Source organism: Ovis aries, chromosome 1 (genome assembly GCF_016772045.2).
Source record: "Ovis aries strain OAR_USU_Benz2616 breed Rambouillet chromosome 1, ARS-UI_Ramb_v3.0, whole genome shotgun sequence".
NCBI classification, from domain to species: Eukaryota; Metazoa; Chordata; class Mammalia; order Artiodactyla; family Bovidae; genus Ovis; species Ovis aries.
In genome coordinates this window covers 264,508,845-264,535,608 of record NC_056054.1, presented here as the reverse complement: position 1 = coordinate 264,535,608, position 26,764 = coordinate 264,508,845, and the positions used below count along the sequence as shown (strand labels likewise).

The 26,764-nt window shown below is 49.7% G+C and overlaps 1 protein-coding gene across 1 annotated transcript; it reads left to right on the top strand.

Moving 5' to 3' along the window:
• The first annotated feature begins 5,960 nt into the window (after nt 1–5,960).
• Nucleotides 5,961–9,452, top strand: LOC114110475 (cystatin-B). Its single transcript, XM_027960962.2, has 3 exons — nt 5,961–6,151; nt 8,568–8,669; nt 9,115–9,452. Exons 1-3 carry the CDS (start codon nt 6,086–6,088, stop codon nt 9,241–9,243), a joined length of 297 nt encoding a protein of 98 aa, XP_027816763.1. The 5' UTR covers nt 5,961–6,085; the 3' UTR covers nt 9,244–9,452.
• Nucleotides 9,453–26,764: the final 17,312 nt, after the last annotated feature.

Genomic DNA, 26,764 nt, shown 5'->3' with positions numbered 1-26,764 from the left:
AAGGAAATGGGAACAAACCAACTCTGGAACTGAAGATTAACTGTACACAAAACGATCACAAGGATGCTGATCACACTAGCACATGACCGACTTCAAGATGACTGTCAAAGGGAGCGCATCTGACTCCAAGAACCTGTCGGCGCTGACTGCAGCTCCCACACACGGCTCCCCCTCCGCCCCAGCCTTGCACCCCTGGAACTGCCCTTTGAAAGCTCTTGCCCCCTGATCAGCAAGGGGGAGTTGATTCTTTGGGACAAAGGCCTACCTTCTCCCCCAGATTGCCGGCTTCCTCATGACAGCCATCTTTCCTTTTACCCAACACTTGACTCCTAGCATTGGATTCCTGAGTGACAAGCAGCTGAACATGAGTTCCGTAACATAAAGAGTCAAATGTTTATTCAATGCCTCCTTTGTGACAGGTATGGAGCTAGGAACAGTCCCAGTGCTGCCTGTCTGCTGGGGACCTGGACAAGCATCCGTATGTCATTAAGAGACACACACAAAACAGCTGGGTTGGCCCAGGACAGGTCAACAGGTGTACCCAGGGTGTCACCTGCCCCATGTGGGTCCCAGTCTTTCCCTTCTGATTCTTCTTAGAAAAGCTTTTGCCTACATTAGTTTATAGCAACGCCCTTCACCATGTACATCTGCTTCCTCCCCGATTTCTGCACCTCCCTCCACCTTTCAGAGGGGACTCAGGGCTGCCTCTGTTCGAGCTGGCTGCTTCAAGGGGCCTGGCTCAGAGGTACAGCTTCTCTCTGCTTTGCCTCCAGCTCACCTAGGCTACCAGGCCTGTGATGGGTCCTGATGCAGGAGGCGGAGCAGAGATGTGCCCACGTGGGGTACCAATTTTCAAGTTTATATCTGCTGATACTCCCCTTGCTGCTGAAGATAAACAGGGAAATTTAATAAATGCTTAGTTGTTTTGACGTGTCATCTTTTTTTTTTCCTGCATCCTCCTCCTCCCCACTCCTGCCCTGTCAGAGGATTTCTGGGGCTAGAATTTTATTAGCAACAGACTCTGGGGCTGGAGTTTTTGCCTGATGGGACAGAAGCAGCTGAACAGGATGGGGCACGGGTGAGTGAGCTGCCCTCCTCAGCATGTCGACAGGGATGCACATAAGCTGGGTGAGAGGGGAGCAGAAGACGCCCTTTGGGACTATTTTGCTGCTGCTGCTAAGTCGCTTCAGTTGTGTCCGACCCCATAGACGGCAGCCCACCAGGCTTCCCCATCCCTGGGCTATTTTGACCTGAAGGCAATCAGGACCCAGTGGATCCAGAAAACATTATTACCTCTTCCTTAACTTTCCTGGTGACTCAAATGGTAAAGAATCTGCCTGCAATGCAGGAAACCTGGGTTTGACCCCTGGGTCGGGAAGATCCCCTGGCGAAGCTACCAATATTCTTGCCTGGAGACTTCTATAGACAGAGAAGCCTGGCGGGCTACAGTCCATGGGGTTTAAAAGAGCTGGACGTGACTAAAGTGACTTAACAACGTAACAACCAGAAGACGAGCTATTATTAGAGATAACTTTTTTATCTGACTTACCTGCACAGCAAGGCAAGCACTGACCACCAACCTCGCTCTCTATATCTCCCTGTGAAGAGCCCTCCTCCCTCGGGGAGCCCCAGGCCCCCAACCTATTCCTCAGCTCACGGTGTCATAGAAGCCTCAATGGCCAGACTCATCACCCTTGGTCTCAGATCTCTGGGGCTCGTGTATGTCAGAAATTAAATTTATATCTCTCCTGTTAATGTCTGGTATCAATTTAATTATCAGTCCAGCCAAAGAATCCAGCAGGGAGGAAAGGACAATGTCTGCAGCTCTACAACTGTCTTGCTGCGGAAGAAGGGGCCATGAGACACTGAGGAAAAAGCCACCACGGCTTCTACTGACTCTTGGAAACTCAGAGATCACAAGGGAAACTTCAAAGTTGCTTGAATTTAAAACAATTTTTTGGCTTCACTGCACAGCAGGCACATGGAATCGTAGGTCCCCAACCAGAGCCTGAACCCATGCCCTGTGCAGTGGAAGCATGAAGTCTTAACCACTGGACTTCCTAGGAAGTCCCCTAAAATTTTGATCCTTCTGAAAACAGATTTCAAGCTGAAATGAATGGCCCCCGGGATCTACGTGAAGAGAGAGGAAACTTACTCTCTTCCCTGGTCTCCAGTAAGATGAGAAGCTGTGGCCTCAAGGAATGAGAGAAAGACATCAGCATTTTTCAGGGCCTTTGGCAGAAAAAGTAATGCTCATTATGGGACAGTGATAACATTATCCATTCACCCTAGGGCTCAGACACTGACCCAAGCATTTTATGTCCATTAACTCACCTGGTGCTTAAATTGGACACAGAGAGGCCCAGCAGTTACTCCCACGCCACACAGCAGCACACGGAAGGGCTGGATTGGCATTAAACCATCTGACCTTATAGCCTTCCATGGCAGCTTGAAAACATGTCTGGACCCAAGCCTGCAGCAATAAAGCAACACTGACTCCATAAGCAGCAGGAGAGACTGACTATGCTGTTGTTGCTGTATCATTGCTCAGTTGTATCCAACTCTGTGTGTGTGTGTAATAAAGTTTTATTAAAATATAAAGGAGATAAAGAAAGCTTTTGACATAGGCATCAGAAGGGGGCAAAAAGAGTACCCCCTGCTAGCTTTTAGCTGGATGTTATATAGTCACTAGTAGTCTGTTAATCGTATCCAACTCTTTTATGACCCCATGGACTGTAGCCCACCAGGCTCCTCTGTCCATGGGATTTCCCAGGCAAGAATACTGGAGTGGGTTGCCATTTCCTCCTCCAGGGGATCTTCCTAACCCAAGGATTGAACCCACGTCTCCTGTATTGGCAGGTGGATTCTGTACCACCAAGCCACCTGGGAAGCCTAGACACTGACTATACATACAGACAATGGCCAGACCCCGTACATGTAACTAGAGAACTCTAACCCACAAACCCTGCGACAATCACCCAGAAGCCAGACCACAGCCTCTACAGCCACCAGCCAGGAATATCACAACTTAGCCATGACTGCCATCTTCCCTAATTTTTGCTCCTCCCCTTTCTAACCTAGGACAACCAGAGAAGGTCAAGGATGCCCCCAAAATCAATCACACAGGATCCTCAGCTTACAGCAAGCCTGTCCACAGCTTCTCCAGGCCGGGGCACACCTAGGCTTTCCTCCTTTCTAGTACAAGCTGTGCCCTTCTCTGCCTGCCTGTGAGGCTCTGCCAAAACCCAAGTCAAAGTGGAAGACCCCTGCTATAGCCAACTCTAAAAAACAGCTGTCCACAGGTGTGTTACCCTCCTATTTGTTTTTATTTTAAAAATAAAAAAGTCCATTGCTGCATGGGCTTTCTCTGGTTGCAGCGAGTGGGGGTTACTCTCTCGTGGGCTTCTCACCATGGTGGCTTCTCTTGTGGCAAAGCACGGGTTGTAGAGAGTGCAGGCTTAGTAGTTGTGGCCTGGCCCACCAGCTTAGTTGCTCCACAGCATGTGGGATCTTCCCAGACCAGGGATTGAACTTGCGTCCCCTGCTTTGGCAGGCAGATTCTTACACTGAACCACCAGGGCAGTGCCCTCCTATCTGTAAAAGGTGAGCACCTGCCCTCTACAACCCCCACCCCCCAGCTGTAGAATGACAAAAGCCACAGAATGGCTTTCCTTGCCCTTCTTGCTCATTATTTTCTGACGTTTTGTTTTCAACACAGAGTTTTCCATTTTTATGGGGTCGATACTGTCTCTCATTCATTTATTAAGAATTACGGGAGTCTTGAAATGGAGTCCTGTGACTTCAGAGTCATGCCCAGGTGTCTCTCTTTTCTTGCCTGCTTGTCCTAGCCAGACCTGTTCCATCACATTCTGTCTAATCAATAAAGAGTAGTGAAGGTCAGGGGTCTGGCGCCAGCGTCCCAATCAGCATCACTGTGTGCTGCTCTGAGTCATCCTCCAGGTAAGATAACCTTTTACAGAGTACTGCTGAGACAGCCCAGGAGTCACAGACCACCAAATCAAAGACATCCAGGCCGTAAATGATTAAGACGATAACCCCAGGGTCTTCCCTGGTGGTCCTGAGGCTAAGACTCCACACCCTGCAGAGGGCGTGGGTTCAATTTCTGATGGGGAAATTAAGATCCTAAGTGCCAGGCAATGCAGCAAAAAAAAAAGTTCCAATTCAAGGATACCACCTGTTTTTATTGGTAGGAGTTCTTTATCAGAGAAGGCAATGGCAACCCACTCCAGTGTTCTTGCCTGGAGAATCCCAGGGACAGGGGAGTCTGGTGGGCTGCCGTCTATGGGGTCGCACAGAGTCGGACATGACTGAAGCGACTTGGCAGCAGCTGCAGCAGCAGGAGTTCTTTATATATTCTTATCAGATATGTGTAATGAGAATGGTGAATTTATCCCAGTGAATGGTTCAGCTTTTTATTCTCGAAAAACCATCCTTCAGTGAATAGTTCTTTCTTTCCATTAAATGCAAATGATCAGTTAAAAAATAAATAAAAACTGCTAACTCAGAGACTTCCCTGGCGGTCCAGTGGCTAAGACTTTGCCTTCCAATGAAAGGCTGCATGTTCAATTCCTGGTTGGGAAACAAAAATCCCACATGCCTTGCAACCTAAAATACAAAACATAAAATAGAAGCGATATTGTAATAAACTCAATAAAGACTTAAAAAAAAAAAACTGCTCACTCAGACAGGAGGGTGGACCTGAGGCTGTCTTCCCCTCCCTTGCTTTGCTGCAGCCCCTGCTGTTAAAGTGCAGCTCTCTGAGCTTGGGCCTTTGCTGGGTGTCAGTTTCTCCTTCCTACCTCCCCAGGGCTCAACGTCACCTGACCGCCCATGCTTCCCTGAATTTACAGACCAGGCTCTGCCCTGGCACGTCCCAGAAAGGCTCCTCTCCCCACACACCTGTTCACCGGCCGCTCCCACTGAGGCTCCACGCTGGGCCCCCAGGAGGCAGGGCTGGCCTGCACCTGCAGAGTCAGCCCCCAGGGATGGCAGAGGCGCAGCGCCCACTGAGGGGCAGCTGGACCTTTCTGATAGGCCAGTCCTGTCCAGACAGCTCCCAGCACAGCCCCACCTTGCTCCAAAAAGACAGGGACCCTTTCTTTCCTGGATATCACATGTACTTTAAATCCTAAACGGAACGGCCAGAACCAAACCCTTTACTAACGCCCTCCCCGTGACCCCCACCCAGGCCTGAGGCCACTGGACTCCTCTGTGCCTCTTCTGTCCGTCCACGTCAGCCCTTCACCCTGTCCTCGGGTCACACGCCCATGGTGTGCACAGCAGACCAGCACAGGTAGGGCGCTGAGCCAGGCCTAGGGATGAGGGGCGCCGGGCAGGGGCTTCTATTCCCCTCGGCCCTGGGCAGCTCTCAGGGCCAGCTCCCCGCTCCTCTGCCAACCCAAACACCACTCATTTCAAGACCCATCACTGTCATTCTGTCATCGCAGACACCGGGTCAAAGTGTGGGCACCTGGAAGCCAACGCAGGAGAGAGGGTCTGGGGGCCCTGAGTGGCCCGGAAGGAGGCAGGCTGGACCACCTGCACCCCGCGTCCTGCCCAGCTCGGGACGCGGAAACCTAGACGAGCCCCACAGCTCAGCGCCCACCCCCGCGGCACGGGGACCACCCCTCTCCCCAGACCCTGCAGACCGCGCCCCCGCCCACACCCTCTGACTCAGCCGCCGGGAGGACGACACCAAACCCCGGGAGGGGGGACAGCCCTACAGCACACGACCCTTGGTCCCGAGACGGCGCCCATCGGGGGTCCCGGGCTGCGGCCGTGCTCCCGTCCCCCTCAGTCCGCACTGACCGGACGGCCGCGCTCCATTTCCTTCCGGGACGCCCCGCACCCCATTTCCGGTCCCGGTTCCCCCCCCCGCCCGCCGCGCGCTGTGGTTTCGCCCGCACGGCACGTGACCGCCGCGCCAGGTCCGGGCGCTCGACTCCGCTCGACCACTCCCGCGAGTGTCCGCTGCTCCGCGAGTGTCCGCTGCTCCGGGAGTGTCCGCTGCTCCCGCGTGACCGCCGCCCGGTGTCCACACGCTCCCGCCCCGCCTGCCGCCGAGATGATGTGCGGAGCGCCTTCCGCCACGCAGCCGGCCACGGCCGAGACCCAGGCTATCGCCGACAAGGTTCGGGCTGTGTGGGGCGGATGGGGTACTGGGGGCCGGGGACGTCCGCAGGCATCCCCGCTGGGACGGAGGCGCTGCGCCCGAGCGCATCCCGCCCTGAGTCGGGCTGGACGCAGGTGGATGCACCTCCCTCCCTGCGAGGTTCTCTGGCGCGGAGGTGTCCACTGGGTTAGGGGGCGCGAGGTGACAGGGAATAGCACTTAAAGAGCAAAGGATACGGCAGGCGGGGTGAGGTCCCTATGCGTGAGTCTGGGGTCCGGGTCCCAGGCGTCCGAGACTCGGGCTGGACTGAGTGTAGCCCTTTTTGTGAGCTTGAAGTGGTCTCCAATAAAAAGTTTAGAAACAGGAAGTAACTGGGTCGAGGAGGCAGAGCCCGGTTCAGACCCTGGTCAGCTGTCCAGCCCTGTTTCCAGAAACACTGGAAGATCAGGTTGGGGTGGGATGAGGTGGGCCTGTCCTGCCTGTCATCACAAGTAGGGCCCAGGAGGCTCGAGTTCTGATAAGCAGAGACTGAAGACAAGCTTTTGTCCCTTAACCTTCCTCCCTGGCTGCTGCCTCCTAAACCTCGGCCATGAGCTCAGCCCTGTTCCCTCTCCCGCGGTTGGGACCATCTGACTGCGGTAAAGGAAGGGGCTGAGTCAGTCTCCTGAGACCTGTGAAAAGTAGGCATTTTCTGGGACTCCCAGGAGAGCCAGATAAGAGGAGAGTCCTAGCTTTTCCCCTGTGGCCACTTAGAGCACCCAGCCCTCCTGGCCTCTTCCTGGGTCTCCAGGCTGGAGAATCCCTGCTGGTCACCTGAGCTTTGAATGAATGTGAGTCCCCTCGGGAGACGAGAGTTTCTGTCACTATGGCCTGCATTTGGGGTCCGTCCCTTGAGAGTGGACCGTCCTCACTGCCCCTGGGAACAAGGAGGCCGCCCGTGTGCTGGGTGGGCTCTGTGAGGGGCAGGGGCACCATCTGGTGACCTTCTGTACTGAAGCTTTCATGAACACGTGAGGAGAAGTGAGGCCAGAGACAGTGTACCCACCACATCCAGTCCTATCCTAGGGCCCTCCCTGGCCCTCTGCCCACCTGGTCACTCTGGTCTGGGAACTGACAGCTTCCTAGTGACCCATGGCCTTCTGAGCTTTCCTTGGCTCCAGTCCAGCCCATCTTTCTCCTGGTCGGAGCTGTGTCGGTGACCTGCCATCCTGCAGGCCTCCACCTCCGCTGCTCCACCACCTCCACCTGGGCTTCTCCCCAGTCCTTGCACAGGGTGGGGTTCTCCTGCCTCCACTCCTGAAACAGGTGATTCAATCCCAGACCCCCAGGAGGGTCTGCGGGTGTCACTCGCCCCTCCCCGGTCAGGTAAACTGTCTGAGGGTCAATTCCCTGCACACCTAGCAGGAACGGGCTACACAGGTGAGTGTTCAGTCGAAGGTGGGCACTGGCCCAGGGGGACACACCCAGCTGATCACCTGAGGGCCCTGGCAAACTCAGAGGGAACAGGCAGCCAGACTCTCACTACCTGACCCTGTCTCTGATCCTTCCCTCGACTTCATTCACAGGGAGCGCCCCTCCCTGAAGGCCTTTGTCAAGTGACTCACTGGCATGTATGATGGTAATCCCCTCGGCTCTCCAAGCAGCACGCTCCTGGTCTTAACTGAACTCCTCTGACCCCCACAACTGGTCTGAGGATTCCAGCGCAGGCAGCAAGCTCCTGTGGCTGCCAGTGGTCCAGACAGCAGCCTGAGCACTCGGAAACTAGCTTAGGTTTTCAAGTCAAGACAAAACAACCTGCTCTCCCCTTCCTCCTCAAAAATTCTCACTTCCCCAAAGGCCAAGACCCTGTAAAACACGACTGATCTGAGAGTAAGATTAACATCTGACACCAAAGATCAGAAACAATCTCTGCCCAAAGGCCCTGCAACCTAGAGAGACTATCTAAAGATGCAGCAAATTTTTTTTCCTACGAAAGTGCTTTATCTGGTGCATATTGTGCTACAGAAGAAATTGGGATTATGTAAGAGAATTAAGGCACATCAATAAGATGGAAGATTAAATTTAATATTAAATTTTAACATTTTTAAATGTTTTAGTTTTCAAAGAGTAATTAAAAACTATATACTCTTTCAAATGAAGGTTTGAGTGAAAATGGTAATGTACGAACTTATATACACTGTTGTAACCATGAGAATATAAGCTATCCATGTCTGAAAAAGAAAGGGCTAATGATAAAGGCAAATGATAGCATTGAAACCTCAGCAAAATTAAGGAACTGTTTTCTGTACTTGAAATCAGGGCAAGCATTTTAATGTCTCCTCAGCTGTGAAGAACAAACGTGCTCTAGAAAGTGTGTAGAATGTGGGCATTAGAGTTCAGCTGTAATATCTAATACAGGTGAGCTCACCTATCTCTCCCTTCTCCCCTTCCCCAGGTGAAGTCCCAGCTGGAGGAGAAGGAGAACAAGAAGTTCCCAGTGTTCAAGGCACTGGAGTTCAAAAGCCAGTTGGTTGCTGGGAAGAACTACTTCATCAAGGTGGGGTGTCCCCCTCAAAGGAAGGTCGAGTCTGAAGTGGGAGCTCACAGGTGCCCAGGGCAGGAGTGCTCAGCAGGGTCCTGTGGCAGCCCTCAGCTTCAGGGGTTTGGTGGCTGTCTAAAATGAGCGTGCCTGTGCAAGCATGTGTGTGTGCATGTGTGTGTGTGCACGTGCGTGCTGCGGCCTCCTTGGAGAAGAGGACCTAGCCTTTTGGGTGACCAAGGGCTCTGCTGAGTGAGTGGGTGAGGGGTGCTGGCTGGGCACCGGGGGTATTCCTTGCACTTGAAGGAGGAGGGTGGGAATGTCCTCAGCCCAGTCTCTGGGGACACGAAGGGACACAGCCTCCGGGCATCCAGGGCCCTCCTGCCTGTCCAGCCAAGTCCAGCAGAGCAGGGGGACTTGGGGTCAGAGGCCCCACCTGCCCCTCACTGGACTCTCCTTTCAGGTTCAAGTGGACGAGGATGACTTCGTGCACATCCGAGTGTTTGAAAGCCTCCCGCACGAGAACAAGCCCGTGGCCTTGACCAGCTACCAGACCAACAAAGGCAGGCATGACGAGCTGACCTACTTCTAGGCCCGATTTTGCAGAGTCCGTTGCCCATGTGGATCTCTCCTCTGCAGACCTGTCTGGGACCAGACGCGGTGCCCCTCGGGGTGGTGGTGTCTCTGTTCCCTGCTTTCACTGTGTTCATTTTTTCCTCCCAATCCATGATTTTAACTAAATTTCTTTCGAGGGGGGCTTGTGTTATCTTTAAATAAACATGTGCTTCCTGTTTTCACAAATTGTCTCTGTTGGGGTTTTTCCTTCATCTGAAGCTATACTCACAGTAGAGAAGTGTCAGCAGGTGAGAGGTGTCCTGGGTGGAAGTCCCGCTGGGCCTCCTGCCTCCTGAGCCCCCTTCCCTGAGGGGCTGAGGACGGGAGAGGGTGGCCCAGGTGACAGTGGGCAGGTGGAACACCCAGGGTTCAGGGAACGTGTGCTCTAACCACAGCTCCCCACACCGTCATGGTGACTCTTGTCGTGTCTCCAGGTCTCAGAACCCCCCACCCCACCCAATACAGTAAGAGGGGCTGAGAAAATCTGACCTTAGAGCATTAGTTCTAGATGCACTCAGATACATTCACGCATTTCTGCTCGGGTAGAGATGCACAGGTGTGTGCGGGGAGGCAGTGACCCGCAGGGCCCACTGAGTGCCATGTCCTGCGAGTCCGGCCCCAACTACCCACTGACTGCCTGGGGTATGCGCTGCGTCTGTCTCAAGGCTTCCTGGTTTCAGCAGCCGTTACTACTGTTAGTGAAGTCAGTCCAGTGGTGTGTTTGCCATGTGTGTGTGTTCGTGTGCAGTAGAATAGAAAATGCACCCTGTGTTGTAAGACTAAACGCTGGGGACAGTTCTGTGTGGCTCAGGGTCCAGGTAGACAGCCTGTTCCTGAGGGTCAGCGTCTGTCCCCTTCCTGTCTCCACTTTGTCTCTGGGGCAGGTGGTGTTTTATGTCAGGCCTGTCACTGGAGGCTGGGGGGTCCAGGTCATGTGGGCCGAGTGCAGAGCAGGTAAACACTCCTTGGGGAGCAAATAGACCTGTCAGTGCAGGAGGAGACTCTGAGTCAGGAGCTGTGTGTGTCCTGCTCTCCTGAGCTCTAGGACAGAAAACTTGCATCTTGGGCTCTTGGTGTGGTGAAACAGAAGCCAGTGAGCACATTCACATTGACTTGAAATCAGCTGTATTTCCACCTGGAAACTTCAGGTGAAAGGTGGGCAATAAGGGATGCTACGTAGGTGCCTGGACAGGGCCGACAGCCCACAGCTCATAGCAGGGAGCACGGAGCACAGGGACAGAAGCAGTTCTGATCACCAGGTTCAGACAGAGGATCCCCCAGCTGTGTGCTGGGGGTGACAAGGTTTTGACACTAGAAGAGGTGGTTGCACACCACTGTGAACACACTAAACACCAGTGACATGCGCACTGTCAAATGGTAAGCTCTTGCTAGTCCACAGGTCAGACCCCACACTTCTACTGCGGAGGCCTTAGGTTTGATCCCTGGTCAGGGAACTAAGTTCCCGCATGTCACACAGGGCTGCCAAAATTAATTTTTTTTTAAAAAGAGGGAACCTACTTCAAAAAATAAATAGAATGAAAAGAATAAATGAAACAGTAAAGTGTATGTTGTAAGAATTTAACCTCAGTTGAAAATTGACTCAGATGCAGACAGGACACCAGAGGCAGTTTGGGGCAGGGTGGCAGAGGGTTTGGGGGACTTCCGGGGGGGAGCTCTTTCATTGCCCACAGACCGAGTGTCCCCATCAGCCGTGGGCGCTGACCCAGTGGACACCCCTGCTCCCTGGCCTTTGTGGTCATAGACTTTACTCTGGTTTGGGAGGCATTTGCTGAGAGATCTGGAGATACCGAGGCCTAGGAAAGTAGGCCAGGTGAAGACAGGAGGGATGGAGAGCTGTCTCTATGAGCTGAGGACCCCCACAGGGCAGGGAGAGATGGGAGGGGCTTCCTGCTGAGCCTGGGAGGGAGCGTGGCCTTGCTGACACCTTGACTTGGGTCTCTGACCTCCAGAACCAGGAGTAAGGATATTTCTGTTGCCTTACACCCCCAGTGTGTGGGGCTTTGTGCCAGCTGCCCCAGAAGACCTATCAGCAGTGGAGCTGGTGTGCTGGGTGGGTGGCATCTTCCCCTCGCCCTACTCATCCTCTCTCAGCAGCCCTAAGGGGGTTCTTCCTCTTCTGTGGTTTCCTCTCTTAAGTTGATGATTAATCTCTCTATCTAAAACTTTATTCTTTTGGTGTTCTGCACCTGTTCCTCCTCAGGACAGAGGAGTATCAGAGAAAATGGGAGTCAGGATGGAGCAGAACCTTGGAGCAAACCCCTACACCCACCATTCAAATAGGAAAGCAAGCAGTTAACGATCAGATGGAGTCACAGACTCGGTGCCTGGTTCACATTCCTGAGCTGTATCACAGATGCCATGTTGTTGTTCAGTCGCTCAGTCCTGTCCGACTCTTTGCAACCCTTACCATCTCCTGCCCCTTACCATCTCCTGAAGTTTGCCCAAGTTCATGTCTGTAACATCGGTGATAACCATCCAACCATCTCATCCTCTGATGCCCCCTTCAACTTCTGCCCTCATTCTTTCCCAGCAGCAGAGACTTTTCCAGTGAGTCGGCTGTTTGCAGCATGTGACCAAAGTAGTAGAGCTTCCGTTTCAGCATCAGTCCTTCCAATGAGTATTCAGCGTTGATTTCCCTCAAGATTGCCTGGTTTTGATCTCTTCACTGTCCAAGGGAGTCTTCTACAGCGCCACAGTTTGAAAGCATCAATTCTATGGCTCTCTGCCTTCTTTATGGTCCAGTTCTCAAAACCGTGTGTGATCTCACTGGGAAGGCCATAACCTTGACTGTATGGACCATTGTTGGCAGAGTAATGTCTCTGCTTTTCAACACACCGTCTAGCTTTGTCATAGCTTTCCTGCCAGGAAGCAATCGTCTTCTGATTCCATGGCTGCCATCACTGTCTACATTTTGGAGCCCAAGAAGAGGAAATCTGTCACCACTTCCACCTTTTGACCCTCTAATTTGCCATAAAGTGTTGGGGCCAGATGTCATGATCTTAGTTTTTTTAATATTTTGTTTGAAGCTGGCTCTTTCACTCTCCTCCTTAATGCTCATCAAGAGGTTCTTTAGTTCCTCTTTGCTCTCTGCCATTAGAGTAGTAGTATCCACATTTCTGAGGTTGTTGATGTTTCTCCCACCTGTCCTGATTTAGCCTGTAACTTATCCAGCTCAGCATTTCTCAGGGTGGGCTCCATCTCTTCTTGATCTCTTCAGTGTGTCTAAGTCTCTACCATTTCTGTCCTTTATAGTGTCCATCTTTGGGCAAAATATTCCCTTGATATTTCCAATTTTCCTGAAGAGATTTCTCATCTTTCCCCTCCTGTTGTTTTGCTCTATTTACATACCCTGCTCATTGAAAAAGACCTTCCTGTCTCTCCCTGCTGTTCTTTAGAGTTCTGCATCTCTCCCTTGATTTTTGCTTCTCTTCTTTCTTCAGCTGTTTATAAAGCCTCTTCAGATCCCCGCTTTGCCTTCTTGCATTTGTCAGGTGAGTGTAGTCTCCTCGGTTCGCCTCATCTCAACAAAAATTTGAAGTGATAGACATTAAAGCCCTTGGCACGTCACAGCTCTTGGACAGACCGTGTTATAGTTCTTAGACAGATCAGTGTTACAGCTCAGTTTTATTTAGAAAATAGCAGGAAAATTCATCCTCAAGGGGTGAGGGCATGCCGACCCAAAGACGCGAAGAGAAGGAGGAGAGAGAGAGTGCGTGTGTAGGAAAAAGAGAGAGACCTGGCCCTTTGGCTCATCTTTTTATATGTTTGTTCCAGCCTCTTGGGCCTGCCCTGTGTACAATGGGCTAGCCAGGAGCGCTGTTTGTTCTACCTGAGGTCCTCACTCTGGTCCTTGGACCTTCCTTGGACCTTCCTTTGCTCTATTTTTGTGGGCTTTTCCCTTCCTTGTCTTTTAGCCACTGCCATTCTGGATTCCTGTTTCCTATTCTAACTACCTAATATTCCCCCCTCAAGAGATTGGAGGCCCAATTCTCTGGGAATAGGGGCATCGAGGTCTTTCTGGCTACTTCCTGCTGAACTGGGATGGCAAGGGGCATTGGGCCTCCCCCTTTTGCTGGTCTCAAGCCTCAGAGTCCTTATAGTAGTGTCCATCTAAGGGTGAGTGATACTTTCCATGGTCGGCTGTAGTTTTATATATCTTTGTTGAACTGGTGTAGCTTGTTGACCTGGGCAGAGACAAAACAGGTTGACAATTGATAATCCATGGAACAATCATAAGCAGCATCAATATGGCATAACAAGGGCTAGTAGGGGCATTAGCCAATTCCAAATTCCCTTCACCAGGTAGGCTCAAGTCCATCCTTGTTCAGGGATCAGAAGATCTATCTCCAGTCTCTTTTGGAGTACAGTCCCTACCAAGCTGTGTTGGCTCTTTAGAGCTGTCTTGAGAAATCTTATCTCCAGAAACTAGATTTTGTTTCATTAGAATGACGGTGTTTGTTTCATTAGAATTATTTGTTTGCTTCATTAGATTCATTTGATTCATTGATTCATTTGTTTCATTAGAATTAGGGTGTTTATTAGAATGGCACTCATTTGCAGTCCTGAATAGGCATCTGAGATCTCCAGGGGCTCACAGGTGTATTGAGTGTCCTCTTCTGTTTTCTTCCACGGCTTGACTCATGAGTAGTGAATCCAGGAGTCGTGTCCTGGCACCTTGACTGCTGTGGGGGTAGAAAGTATTACAGGGTAGGGGCCCTTCCATGTGGGCTGGAGTTGAGCTTTTGGGGATGCACCTTTCCAGACTTTAATTAGGACTTGAGTCCCTGGAGCATATCGTGGTGACTCCTTAGGATCTTTTGGGTCCTGGTTTATACCCCACAAGCGTATATCCTGTTGGAATTGCCCAATGGCCATGGTATAAGACTGGAGGGTCTGAGCCTCTGGATCTAGGAAGAGGTCATTGACATAAACAAAAGGTCTCCCATATAGCATCTCATAAGGACCAAGACCAGCCTGTTCCTTAGGGGCAATGCGGGTGCAGAGGAGAGCTATTGGTAAAGCCTCCTTCCATTGGTTGGTTCTTTCTACTTTTCTCTGAAGACTGAGGCCTCCAGGCACAATGGAGATACTACGTAATGCCCAATGCTTTTGAGACCCCTTGGGTGACCTTAGAAGTAAATGATGTCCCATTGTCACTTTGTAATGACCTGGGCAGACCAAACCTCAGAATGATTTCATGAAGCAGTGTTTTTACCACCTCCTCAGCCTTCTCAGTCCGAGTGGGAAAGCCTTCAATCCACCCTGTGAATGAATCTATCATGACTAATAGGTATTTATACCCTTGAGAAACTGGCATCTGGGTGAGGTCCATCTGCCAGTCCTCTCCTGGGTAGGTCCCACATTGTTAGACAGGCTGGGCCAGCTGCGGTCTTAGAGCTCCTTGGGGGTTGTTTAACTGGCAAGTGGGACAAGAGGAGACCACTTGTCTTATAGTCATTTGGAGGCCTATTCTTCTGAAGGACCTTTCTAGTAGTCTTTGGAGGGCCTTTTCCCATAAATGTGTGGTGGCATGTAAGGAGTTAACCAACTTCCATTGGAAGTTTCCAGGCAGAAAAAGGAGTCCCTCCTTTTGGAACCACCCCATATGATCTTCTTGAAAGCCCTCACTCTTAGCTATAAGAGTCTCACCTTCAGTATATGAAGGAGTTTCTGGCAAATTAGTCTGTGGAACTAAGGTGGCAACCCCTGTTGGGTCATTGTTCTGTAATGCTGCTCTCCTAGCTGCCTGATCAGCTGCTTGGTTCCCTCGTGCCACTTCTGTGTTCCCTTTATGGTGTCCTTTACAGGGGGAGACTGAAACCTCGGTGGGCAGATAGACTGCCTCCAAGAGTCGAAGAATCTGATCACCATATTTGATTGGGGACCCTCGGGTAGTCAAGTGGCCCCTTTCTTTTTTAGCAGCATGTGCATGTAGCACCAGAAAGGCATACTTGGAGTCAGTGTAAATGGCTATTCTTTCTCCTTTTCCCAGCTCTAAAACTCGAGTCAGGGCTATGAGCTCAGCTAATTGGGCTGAAGTACCTGGTGGCAGAGGCTTAGCCTCTGTGGTCTCAAAATTGGAGACTACTGCGTACCCAGCTCTTTTTCCATCCAAGACAAAGCTGCTTCCATCAGTGTACCAGATTTCCTCAGGATTGGTCAGAGGATCTTCTGACAATCCCTCTCGGGGTTTTGTCCAGTGGTCCAAGGTTTCTAGGCAAGAGTGAAAGGGGAGAGAGCCCTCGGGGGTAGGCAGGAGGGTGGCTGGGTTAAGAACATCACAATGGGATTTACTGAGGCCTGGATTTTCCTCAGCATTACTTGATATCTGAGGATTTTTTGATCAGACATCCATAAATGGCCTCTCCCATTTAGGAGTTGTTTTACTTGGTGGCTGGTAAAAATAGTTAGTTTGCCCACAAAGGAGAATTTTAAAGCATTTTCTATCAGGATTGCGATAGCTGCAAGATTTCAAATGCAGGGAGGCCAGCCTCGGGCTGTTGGGTCGAGCCTCTTGGATAAGTAAGCTACAAGCTGGGGCTCAGATCCCAACCTTTGAATTAACACTCCCAAGCCTATTCTCTGTCTTTCGTGGACATAAAGTTGGAATGTGTTTCCTGGGTCTGGCAACCTCAAGGCAGGTGCCTGAGTTCAGGTCTGTTTTAGTGTAGCCTCTGCCTTCTTCTGAGGAGTTCCCCACATCAGTGGGATTGAATCGTCCTGTCCCTTTAAGCTTTCATATAAGGGCTGGGCAATTAGACCATAGTTGGGTATCCAGATTCTACAATACCAAGTTAGCCCCAGGAAAGCTCACAATTGTTTTCAAGTCGTAGTGGAGGGCAACTGGAGGATTCCTTGTACCCGACTGGAGGACAGCCTCCTGGACCTGTGTGTAATCTGAACTCCCAGGTAAGTGACCTTTGTCTTGACCATCTGTGCCTTAGCACAGGAGACCTTCTATCCCCTTTCTGCCAAGAAGTTTAGAATCTAAATTGCATGTTGTTGGGCATTTTTCTCACCTGGAGAGCAGATTAGTAGGTCATCTACATATTATATTATTTTCCCATTAGGTCCCAGGTCTAGATCTAGGAGATCCCAGCTAAGGGCCTGTCCAAACAGGTGAGGGCTATCTCTGAACCTCTGAGGTGATACTGTCCAAGTCATCTGTTGGTGTTTTTCTGCTGGGGCCTCCCACTCAGAGGCAAAAAGATACTGGGATTCTTTAGCCAGTGGTATGCAAAAAAAATGCGTCTTTGAGATCCAAGACTGTAAACCACTTGGCCCTGGGTGGGGTTTCTCCCAAGATTACATAGGGATTGGGTGCTGTGGGATGGAGGGGGACTACAGCTCTTGATGAAAGTGAAAGAGGAGAGTGAAAAAGTTGACTTAAAGCTCAACATTCAGAAAACTAACATCATGGCATCCAGTCCCATCACTTCATGGCAAATAGATAGGAAAACAGTAGAAACAGTGGCTGACTTTATTTTTCTGGCTCCAAAATCACTGCAGATGGTGACTGCAGCCATGAAATTAAAAGACGCTTACTCCTTGGAAGGAAAGTTGTGACCAACCTAGACAGCATATTAAAAAGCAGAGACATTACTTTGCCAACAGAGGTCCATCTAGTCAAGGCTATGGTTTTTTCAGTAGTCATGTATGGATGTGAGAGCAGGACTCTAAAGAAAGCTGAGCACCGAAGAATTGATGCTTTTGAACTGTGGTGTTGGAGAAGAGTCTTGAGAGTCCCTTGGACTGCAAGGAGACCCAACCAGTCCATCCTAAAGGAGATCATCCTGGGTGTTCATTGGAAGGACTGATGTTGAAGCTGAACCTCCAATCCTTTGGCCACCTGATGCAAAGGGCTGACTCATTGGAAAAGACCCTGATGCTGGGAAAGATTGAGGGTGAGAGAAGGCGACGACAGAGGTGAAATGGTTGGATGGCATCACTGACTCAATGGACATGGGTTGAGGTGGATTCCAGGAGTTGGTGATGGCCAGGAAGGCCTGGCGTGCTGCTGTTCATGGGGTCGCAAAGACTGAGCAATTGAACTGAACTGAACAGCTTCATTTATGATCCAGAGATTCTGGACCACTTGCCAGTTTCCGTCCTTTTCCTTTACTGAGAGGATTGGGGTGTTACATGGTGAATTGGTGGAGACCAATAGCCCACAAGCAAGGAATTTATTTACTAAAGGCTGTAGTCCCTCCTGAGCCTCTCTTTTGAGGGAATATTGTTTCTGGTCAGGAAATCAAGTGGGATCTTGGAGGACAATGATGTCTGGTTCAGATGCTTTTATCTTTCCTTTTCTCCTTTGCTTTTAGCCTCTCTTCTTTTCACAGCTATTTGTAAGGCCTCCCCAGACAGCCATTTTGCTTTTTGCATTTCTTTTCCATGGGGATAGTCTTGATCTCTGTCTCCTGTACAATGTCACGAACCTCATTCTATAGTTCATCAGGCACTCTATCTATCAGATCTAGACCCTTAAAACTATTTCTCACTTCCACTGTATAATCATAAGGGATTTGATTTAGGTCATATCTGAATGGTCTAGCGGTTTTCCCTACTTTCTTCAATTTAAATCTGAATTTGGCAATAAAGAGTTCATGATCTGAGCCACAGTCAGCTCCCTGTCTTGTTTTTGCTAACTGTATAGAGCTTCTCCATCTTTGGCTGTAAAGAATATAATCAATCTGATTTCAGTGTTGACCATCTGGTGATGTCCATGTGTAGAGTCTTCTCTTGTGTTGTTGGAAGAGGGTGTTTGCTATGACCAGTGCATTTTCTTGGCAAAACTCTATTAGTCTTTGCCCTGCTTCATTCCGCATTCCAAGGCCAAATTTGCCTGTTACTCCAGGTGTTTCTTGACTTCCTACTTTTGCATTCCAGTCCCCTATAATGAAAAGGACATCTTTTTTGGGTGTTAGTTCTAAAAGATCTTGTAGGTCTTCATAAAACCATTCAACTTCAGTTTCTTCAGCGTTACTGGTTGGGGCATAGACTTGGATAACTGTGATATTGAATGGTTTGCCTTGGAGACGAACAGAGATCATTCGGTTGTTTTTGAGATTGCATCCAAGTACTGCATTTCGGACTCTTTTGTTGACCACAATGGCTACTCCATTTCTTCTGAGGGATTCCTGCCCGCAGTAGTAGATGTAACGGTCATCTGAGTTAAATTCACCCTTTCCAGTCCATTTTAGTTCGCTGATTCCTAGAATGTTGATGTTCACCCTTGCCATCTCTTGTTTGACCACTTCCAATTTGCCTTGACTCATGGACCTGACATTCCAGGTTCCTATGCAATATTGCTCTTTACAGCATGGGATCTTGCTCCTATCACCAGTCACATCCACAACTGGGTATTGTTTTTGCTTTGGCTCCATCCCTTCATTCTTTCTAGAGGTATTTCTCCACTGATCTCCAGTAGCATATTGGGCACCTAATGACCTGGGGAGTTCCTCTTTGGTATCCTATCATTTTGCCTTTTCATACTGTTCATGAGGTTCTCAAGGCAAGAATACTGAAGTGGCTTGCCATTCCCTTCTCCAGTGGACCACATTCTGTCAGGCCTCTCCACCATGACCCGCCTGTCTTGGGTTGCCCCGCAGGCATGGCTTGGTTTCATTGAGTTAGACAAGTGCCTAGTGTGATTAGATTGACTAGTTTTCTGTGAGTATGGTTTCAATGTGTCTGCCCTCTGATGCCCTCTTGCAACACTCACCATCTTACTTGTGTTTCTCTTACCTTGGCATGGGGTATCTCTTCACGGCTGCTCCAGCAAAGCACAGCCGCTGTTCCTTACCTTGGACGAGGGGTATCTCCTTACCGCCACGGTTCCTGACCTTCAACATGGGATAGCTCCTCTAGGCCCTCCTGTGCCTGCACAGCCACCGCTCCTCAGGTTGCTCCTCCCAGCCACCGGCCCTGGCCTCGGGCGTGGGTGGCTTCTCAAGGTCACCACCCCTGGCCTTGGGCACAAGGTGGCTTTTCCTGGCCGCCCCTGACCTCGGACACGGGGTGTCTCCTCCCAGCCGCCACTGACCTCAGACGTGGGGTAGCTCCTCTGGGCCGCATTCCAGTTGAGCTGTTTCAAATCCTGAAAGATGATGCTGTGAAAGTGCTGCACTCAATATGCCAGCAAATTTGGAAAACTCAGCGGTGGCCACAGGACTGGAAAAGGTCAGTTTTCATTCCAGTTCCAAAGAAAAGCAATGCAAAAGAATGCTCAAACTACCGCACAATTGCACTCATCTCACATGCTAGTAAAGTAATGCTCAAAATTCTCCAAGACAGGCTTCAGCAATATGTGAACCGTGAACTCCCTGATGTTCAAGCTGGTTTTAGAAAAAGCAGAGGAACCAGAGATTAAATTGCCAACATCCGCTGGATCATGGAAAAAGCAAGAGAGTTCCAGAAAAACATCTATTTCTGCTTGATTGACTATGCCAAAGCCTTTGACTGTGTGGATCACAATCAACTGTGGAAAATTCTGAAAGAGTTGGGAATACCAGACCACCTGACCTGCCTCTTGAGAAATCTGTATGCAGGTCAGGAAGCAACAGTTAGAACTGGACCTGGAACAACAGACTGGTTCCAAAGAGGAAAAGGAGTACGTCAAGGCTGCATATTGTCACCCTGCTTATGTAACTTCTATGCAGAGTACATCATGAGAAACGCTGGACTGGAAAAAACACAAGCTGGAATCGAGATTGCCGGGAGAAATATCAATAACCTCAGATATGCAGATGACACCACCCTTATGACAGAAAGTGAAGAGGAACTAAAAGCCTCTTGATGAAAGTGAAAGAGGAGAGTGAAAAAGTTGGCTTAAAGCTCAACATTCAGAAAACGAAGATCATGGCATCTGGTCCCATCACTTCATGGGAAATAGATGGGGAAACAGTGGAAACAGTGTCCGACTTTATTTTTTGGGCTCCAAAATCACTGCAGATGGTGACTGCAGCCATGAAATTAAAAGACGCTTACTCCTTGGAAGAAAAGTTATGACCAACCTAGATAGCATATTCAAAAGCAGAGACATTACTTTGCCGACTAAGGTCCGTCTAGTCAAGGCTATGGTTTTCCTGTGGTCATGTATGGATGTGAGAGTTGGACTGTGAAGAAGGCTGAGGGCCAAAGAATTGATGCTTTTGAACTGTGCTGTTGGAGAAGAATCTTGAGAGTGCCTTGGACTGCAAGGAGATCCAACCAGTCCATTCTGAAGGAGATCAACCCTGGGATTTCTTTGGAAGGAATGATGCTAAAGCTGAAACTCCAGTACTTTGGCCACCTCATGCGAAGAGTTGACTCATTGGAAAAGACTGGGAGAGATTGGGGGCAGGAGGAGAAGGGGACGACAGAGGATGAGATGGCTGGATGGCATCATGGACTCGATGGACGTGAGTCTGAGTGAACTCTGGGAGATTGTGATGGACAGGGAGGCCTGGCATGCTGTGATTCATGGGGTCGCAAAGAGTCGAACACGACTGAGCGACTGAACTAAACTGATGATGTCTGGTTCAGCTTGGTGGGCTCATCTGGGAGTCTTCTGGTCCCACACCTGGGGGTTAATTTTGTCTTCCCATAGTTTTTGGTCCCTCTCTATTGGAGAGAGTGCAATGGGTTTTTCGGTAGTAACCAGGAGCTGCAGGGCTCTAGGAGCTGAAAAGCTTTCCATCACAAGTGTGGTCCCCAGTTTAGTGAGTATATCTCTTCCCAATAAGGGAGTAGGACACTCAGGGACCACCAGGAACTGGTGGGAAAATATTTGTCCATCCCAGCAACAAAGTGCTCGGGTGAATCTTTTAGTAGTTGTTTTTCCCAAAATGGTGCAGTTTTGGGAGGAGAAGGCTCTGGAGTAGGAGATCAAGACAGAGTAGGTGGCCCCTGTGTCAACCAAGAAATTCTTGGACCTACCTGCCACATCCAGTTGCACTCTTGGCTCCAGCCTCGTGATGTTATCTATGACAGGTGGGCTGGCTGGAGCGGGCCGCTTCAGTCCTCTTGAACCATTATGAGGGAAGACTTGGCGCTTGACCTTGAGGCTCTTGGGTCCCAAGGGCAGAGTGCCGCCCAATGTCCCAGTTGATGAGACTTGTCACTGTTTGAAAACTCTTTGGCCCAATGCCCCGCCTGTCTACAGATTAGGCATTTGCCTCATGCTTTATCCTTCAAGGACTCGGGGTTTGCCACAGGGCTTCCCTGGAGGGCAGCCCACATCTGGACCTGCCTGGTCTCCTGGTCTTCTCTCCCGCTCTCAGGCCTTGGCCTCCTCCTCCTGTTCTCTGTTATAAAAGGTATTGGTGGCTGTCTGGACCATCTCATCTAAAGAGGAAGCACGGTCCTGCTGCTGTAGCTGTTGTAACTAAATTCTGATATCTGATGCACATTGGGACAGGAATTTGTCCTTTCAAATCACCTGTCCCATGTAAGAGTCTAAGTCCAGATTGGCAAACCTTGGCAGGCCTCTTTTAGCCTTTTCAGAAAGGCAATGGGGTTCTCGTTGGGCTCCTGAGTTATTGCTGAGACCCGGGCATAACTGATTACTTTTTGCTGGGCTGCTTTCAGTCCTGCCTTCACACAGATTAGAAAATGATCCCTTTCCCAGATGTGTTCAGGGTCATTATAATTCCAGTTAGGATCGGAGGAGGGGACTGCAGTTTTCCCTGCTGGATATTTATCACTTGACATGTGAAGTCCCATTGCATACCCTTGGGCTTCCTAGTATGCTCAGGGTCAGATAAAGTTTGACTAAATACGACCATGATGTCCTTCACGTCAAGTCAAAGGCCAAGGTAATATGTTGGAATGTATCTATATATTTGCCTGGGTCATTTGTATAGCTTTCCAGGTCTTGTTTGATCTGTCTTAGTTCTAAGAGGGAGAAGGGCTTACAGACCTGGATTGGTCCAAATTCTCTTCCAGTTTCAACTAAGGGACATACTTGAGCTGGCTTTTGTGGAGGGGGTGCTCCTGGATATGGAGGCACGTTTGGATACAAGGAAGGAGGACCAGGCAACTCGGGAGCTGTGGGAGGCTCCAGTCTCTTTGGGGGCATGGGAGGTGAGCCCTCATGGGCGGTTCCTTCTCTTGGTTGCCTGTGCCTAACACCATTTGCCTAGCGGGCTCACTTTTAGGGCGTAAACAATCCCGTACTTAAGACAGAGTTCCTTTGTATCTCTTAGTTGGAAGAAAATTTGGACATAGGGGATCTCTGTCCGTTTCCCTTGTCTTTTCCAGAATAATTCTGGCTGCAGGAGGGTGTTGTAATTTAAACTCCCATCCTCAGGCCAGTGTTCCTCGTCCCCCATTGGATACTGTGGCCACGCAGTGGCGCAAAAGCATTTTAAGCGACTTCTCCTTAGAGTCAGAGGATCGAACAGCTTCCAGTTATCACGGATGTATCTCAAGGGCATCTGCTGGGAAGTGGATTGGTTATTTCCCATCTGAAAGACAGTCACCACAGGGAGGAAAAGAAAAAGAAAAAATGAATAGGCCTCCTTCAGTTTCCATGGGTGGACTTCCTTAGAGGTGAGTCTTTCTGAAGCTTATCCTACCCAGTACTGTTGCAACCGGAGAGCCAGGCATCCCCAGGTCAGGGTGCAGGTCCCCAGGCAGGCTGAGACATGACAGCCTCCTGAAGATCAAATCCTTGGGCAGGTCAAGGCAGGTCATCCTCCCGAGAATTGGGTCCCTGGGCGGGTTGAGACGTGACGACCTCCTGGGACTCCTGGACTGGCGGATCTCCGAACAGGTTGAAGTGTGACAAGTTTTCAAGGACCAGATCCCTAGTCGGATCAAGGCAGGTTGACCTCCTGGACCCCTGGACTGGAGTTGGGTGTCCCCAAGGTCTCCAGCATGACCAGTGCTGGGTAGGATTAAGGGGTTTTAATCTTAACTCATTGCCAGTTTGTTCACTGCAGATGGGAATAGATACCCTGATGTAAAGCAATCCAAGCCTGTGCCTGGAGACTGGGAAACAGTGTAACAGTCATAAGCCTTATCCTCTTACTGCTCTAAGGGATTTAAGTCATTGATTTCTTCCCCTATCCTCCGTAAGAGCAGGTTAGGGTGTCTCCGATGGGAAGCATTTTGTTGTCATAGACCCACTTTAGGTAATAAGAGAAGTAGTGAAAAAGGAGTCGGTTATCTGGCCCTGTTAGGGGCATTAAGGTATTTTAATAATAGACTGGGTGGAGCCTACAAGGGGGCAGGGTCTTGACTGTAGGAGTTAGTAATTGGTTTAAGAACAAGTTAGTTAAGAGGCAACAGACCAGATGTTCCATAAAAGTGGAGGGGAGATTTGATCCAGGGGTATGTTTGTAACTTTAGGAGAAGGGTAGTAAGGGTTTGGGCCCAAACGGCCAGCAGAGCTAACTCCCAAAGTGGCAAACTTTATCCCTGGGAGCCCAGTCATCTTTGAAGGGATGCCAGCCGATGGACTTCCAGCAGGTACTGTGTGCCTGTCGCCTGCCCTAGCGGGTTCACTGGGAGATGCTGATGTTGTACATGTTGTAGGAAACATGGAAGATGAAGGGCTGAATATCTAGAGGGACAGGATATTATACAGAATTTGCCTCCCAAGGGCCATCTATTCTCTGGTTGTCCCTCCAGAAGATTGTAGAGGAAACATATGGGCCTGGACGGGGCTCAGGAAAGGAGCATGAAACAGTAGGGAAAGGGGCAGGGCACAACCTTTGAAAGCACAGCATAATGTAAACCAAATAAAATCAGTTGGGTCCAAGATGACAAGTCAAATTCAAGTAAACCTCAATCCCCAGTCTGTAACCCGAAAGACACACCCAGAGATGGCAGGACAGCTCCAAGGCACTGTCAAAAGCCAGAGGACTGGGTGGTTCCCCAAAGGCTGGGATGATCCTCTCACCCATTATCATATGAATTCACCCCACTAGCAAAACCTAGCCAGGCCTCATTCCGTGGCCTGAGCCCTTGCCCTCTGCAATGGCCCATACCCTGCAGAGTGTGTTTCTCTCTGAATCCTAACACATCCACCTCTTACCTATCGCTTTGTCTCTCATTAAATTTTTGCAGTGAGACATCAGAGCCTGAGCTTCATGGGTTTTGGCCAGGCTTGAGGCCCGGGAGAGACAGTTGAAGGACAGGAGGGAAAAGCAGTGGGAAACACGTGCCAAGGAATCCCCTTCATAGCCTGCTATGAAAATCTGCTGAATACCTGACGTGTGCTCCCAGTTTTCATTGGCCTGATCCTTGGAACAAAGAAGATTAAGGACAGAAGAACCCCCACTGGCTTGGGCAACAGCTACTGGGTCTCAGAAGAGAGTGGAGCCTTTGGGACATGCTGAGGAGTAACCTCTCCAGAGTCCCTCAGTTGCGCCCACTGCCACCCGCCTGTTCCCCGGGGGTTCGAGGAAATAAGAAACAAAAGATTGTAAATGAATTAAGATTTCATTAGGCGTATGTCCCTCCAGTCATAGGAGAGAGGACCTCCTATCTTAAACGGAAGTCTTTTGGAATCTGAGACTGAGCCGCGTGAGCTTTCTGCTGAGTTCGTTTTTCGCTGTCCCGGTTTCTAGCACACTGGGCTTCTTGTCACTTCCCCTGTGCTGGGTTTTCTTGGTGTTCTGCTTCTACTGTGGGAGCTTCACACAGTTGGGCTCCTGCTGTGCTTGGCCTCCTGGTGGGGGCCGCGCAGAGGTTGTTTCAGCCAGGTTAAATCCGAGTCACGGCACCATAGATGTCAGGCGAATGTAGTCTCCTCGGTTCTGTCTCATCTCAACAACAATTTGAAGCGACGGACATTAAAGCCCTTGACACGTCACAGCTCTTGGACAGATCGTGTTATAGCTCTTGGGTCTCAAACAGACCTTGTTATAGCTCTTAGATCAGTGTTACAGCTCAGTTTTCTTTGGAAAATAGCAAGAAATACATCCTCAAGGGGTGGGGGCATGCCGACCCAAAGTCTTGAAGAGAGAGAGAGAGATATAGAGACAGAGAGTGTGCACGTGGGAAAAAGAGATAGACCTGGCCTCTTGGCTCCTCTTTTTACGTTTTTTTTTCCTCCCTCCTTGGGCCTGCCCTGTGTAAACTGGGCCAGCCAGGAGTGTTGTTTGTGCTACCTGAGGTCCTCACTCTGGTCCTCGAGCCTTCCTTTGTTCTATTTTTGCGGGCTTTTCCCTTCCTTGTCTTTTAGCCACCGCCATTTTGGACTCCTATTTCCTATTCAAACTACCTAACACATTTCTTTTTCTCTGGGATGGTTTTGTTCGCTTCCTCCTGCACGATATTATGGACCTCTGTACATAGCTCCAGAAAAAGCAATGGCACCCCACTCCAGTACTCTTGCCTGGAAAATCCCATGGACGGAGGAGCCTGGTAGGCTGCAGTCCATGGGGTCACTAAGAGTCAGACACGACTGAGCGACTTCACTTTCACTTTTCACTTTCATGCATTGGAGAAGGAAATGGCAACCCACTCCAGTGTTCTTGCCTGGAGAATCCCAGGGACGGGGGAGCCTGGTGGGCTGCCGTCTATGGGGTCGCACAGAGTCGGACATGACTGAAGTGACTTAGCAGCAGCCGCGGCAGTACATAGTTCTTCAGTCACAATCTTTGCTAGATCTCATCCTTTGAATCTGTCACCTCCACTGCATCTTCATAGGGAGTTTGATTTAGTCATACCTGGCTGGCCTAGAGGTTTTCCTCACTTTCCCCTTCTTCCCCACTCCCCACTTATTCCTGAGAGAGTAACAGGCAAGAAGGCCAGGGGTCTCCAAACAGAGGAAATAGGCTGCAAGCATCAGACAATTTTTCTCCTCTCTCTTAAGCGGCAGGAGGAAACAAACTAGTGTTACATTTTTTCCCCTTCTTTACACAAATTTAAAAGAGGTTTCTCTTAAAACACTGTGTTGCCATAATGACACCTGGTTCCACCTGAACTTAACTTTTCTCAAATCTTGAGCTAACCAACACATTTTTCTTATGGAAATGTTTGTCTTAAGCTATGTTCATGTACTATACATGTACCCTAGACTCTGTCTTCAAGTCAGTTCTGCCTGAGAGCTCAGATTTAGGCTCAGAACTGACTTGACAAACCAGTATGTTATACTCATACATTTTTCTCCCAGTCTATGTAAACGAAACTCTTTGTGTAGTAATCTGCCTTTCTTCAAGATTCAAGTCAATCGTTTTATGCCTGAGATGACTCACTTGATGCCAAGATTATCTGAAAATGCATCTTGTGGGTGAGGGGCCTGGTGCCATTTTCTGAGTTTGAGACATTTCTTTCTTTCATTAACAGACTGCTAGTGACTATATAATATCCAGCTAAAGACTAGCAGGCGGGCACTCTTTCTGCCCCCTTCTGATGTCTATGTCAGAAGCTTTCTCTATCCCTTTTATACTTGAATAAAACTTGATTACACAAAAGCTCTGAGCGATCAAGCCTTGTCTCTGGCCTCGGATTGAATTCTTCTCCTCCAGAGGCCAAGAATCGTG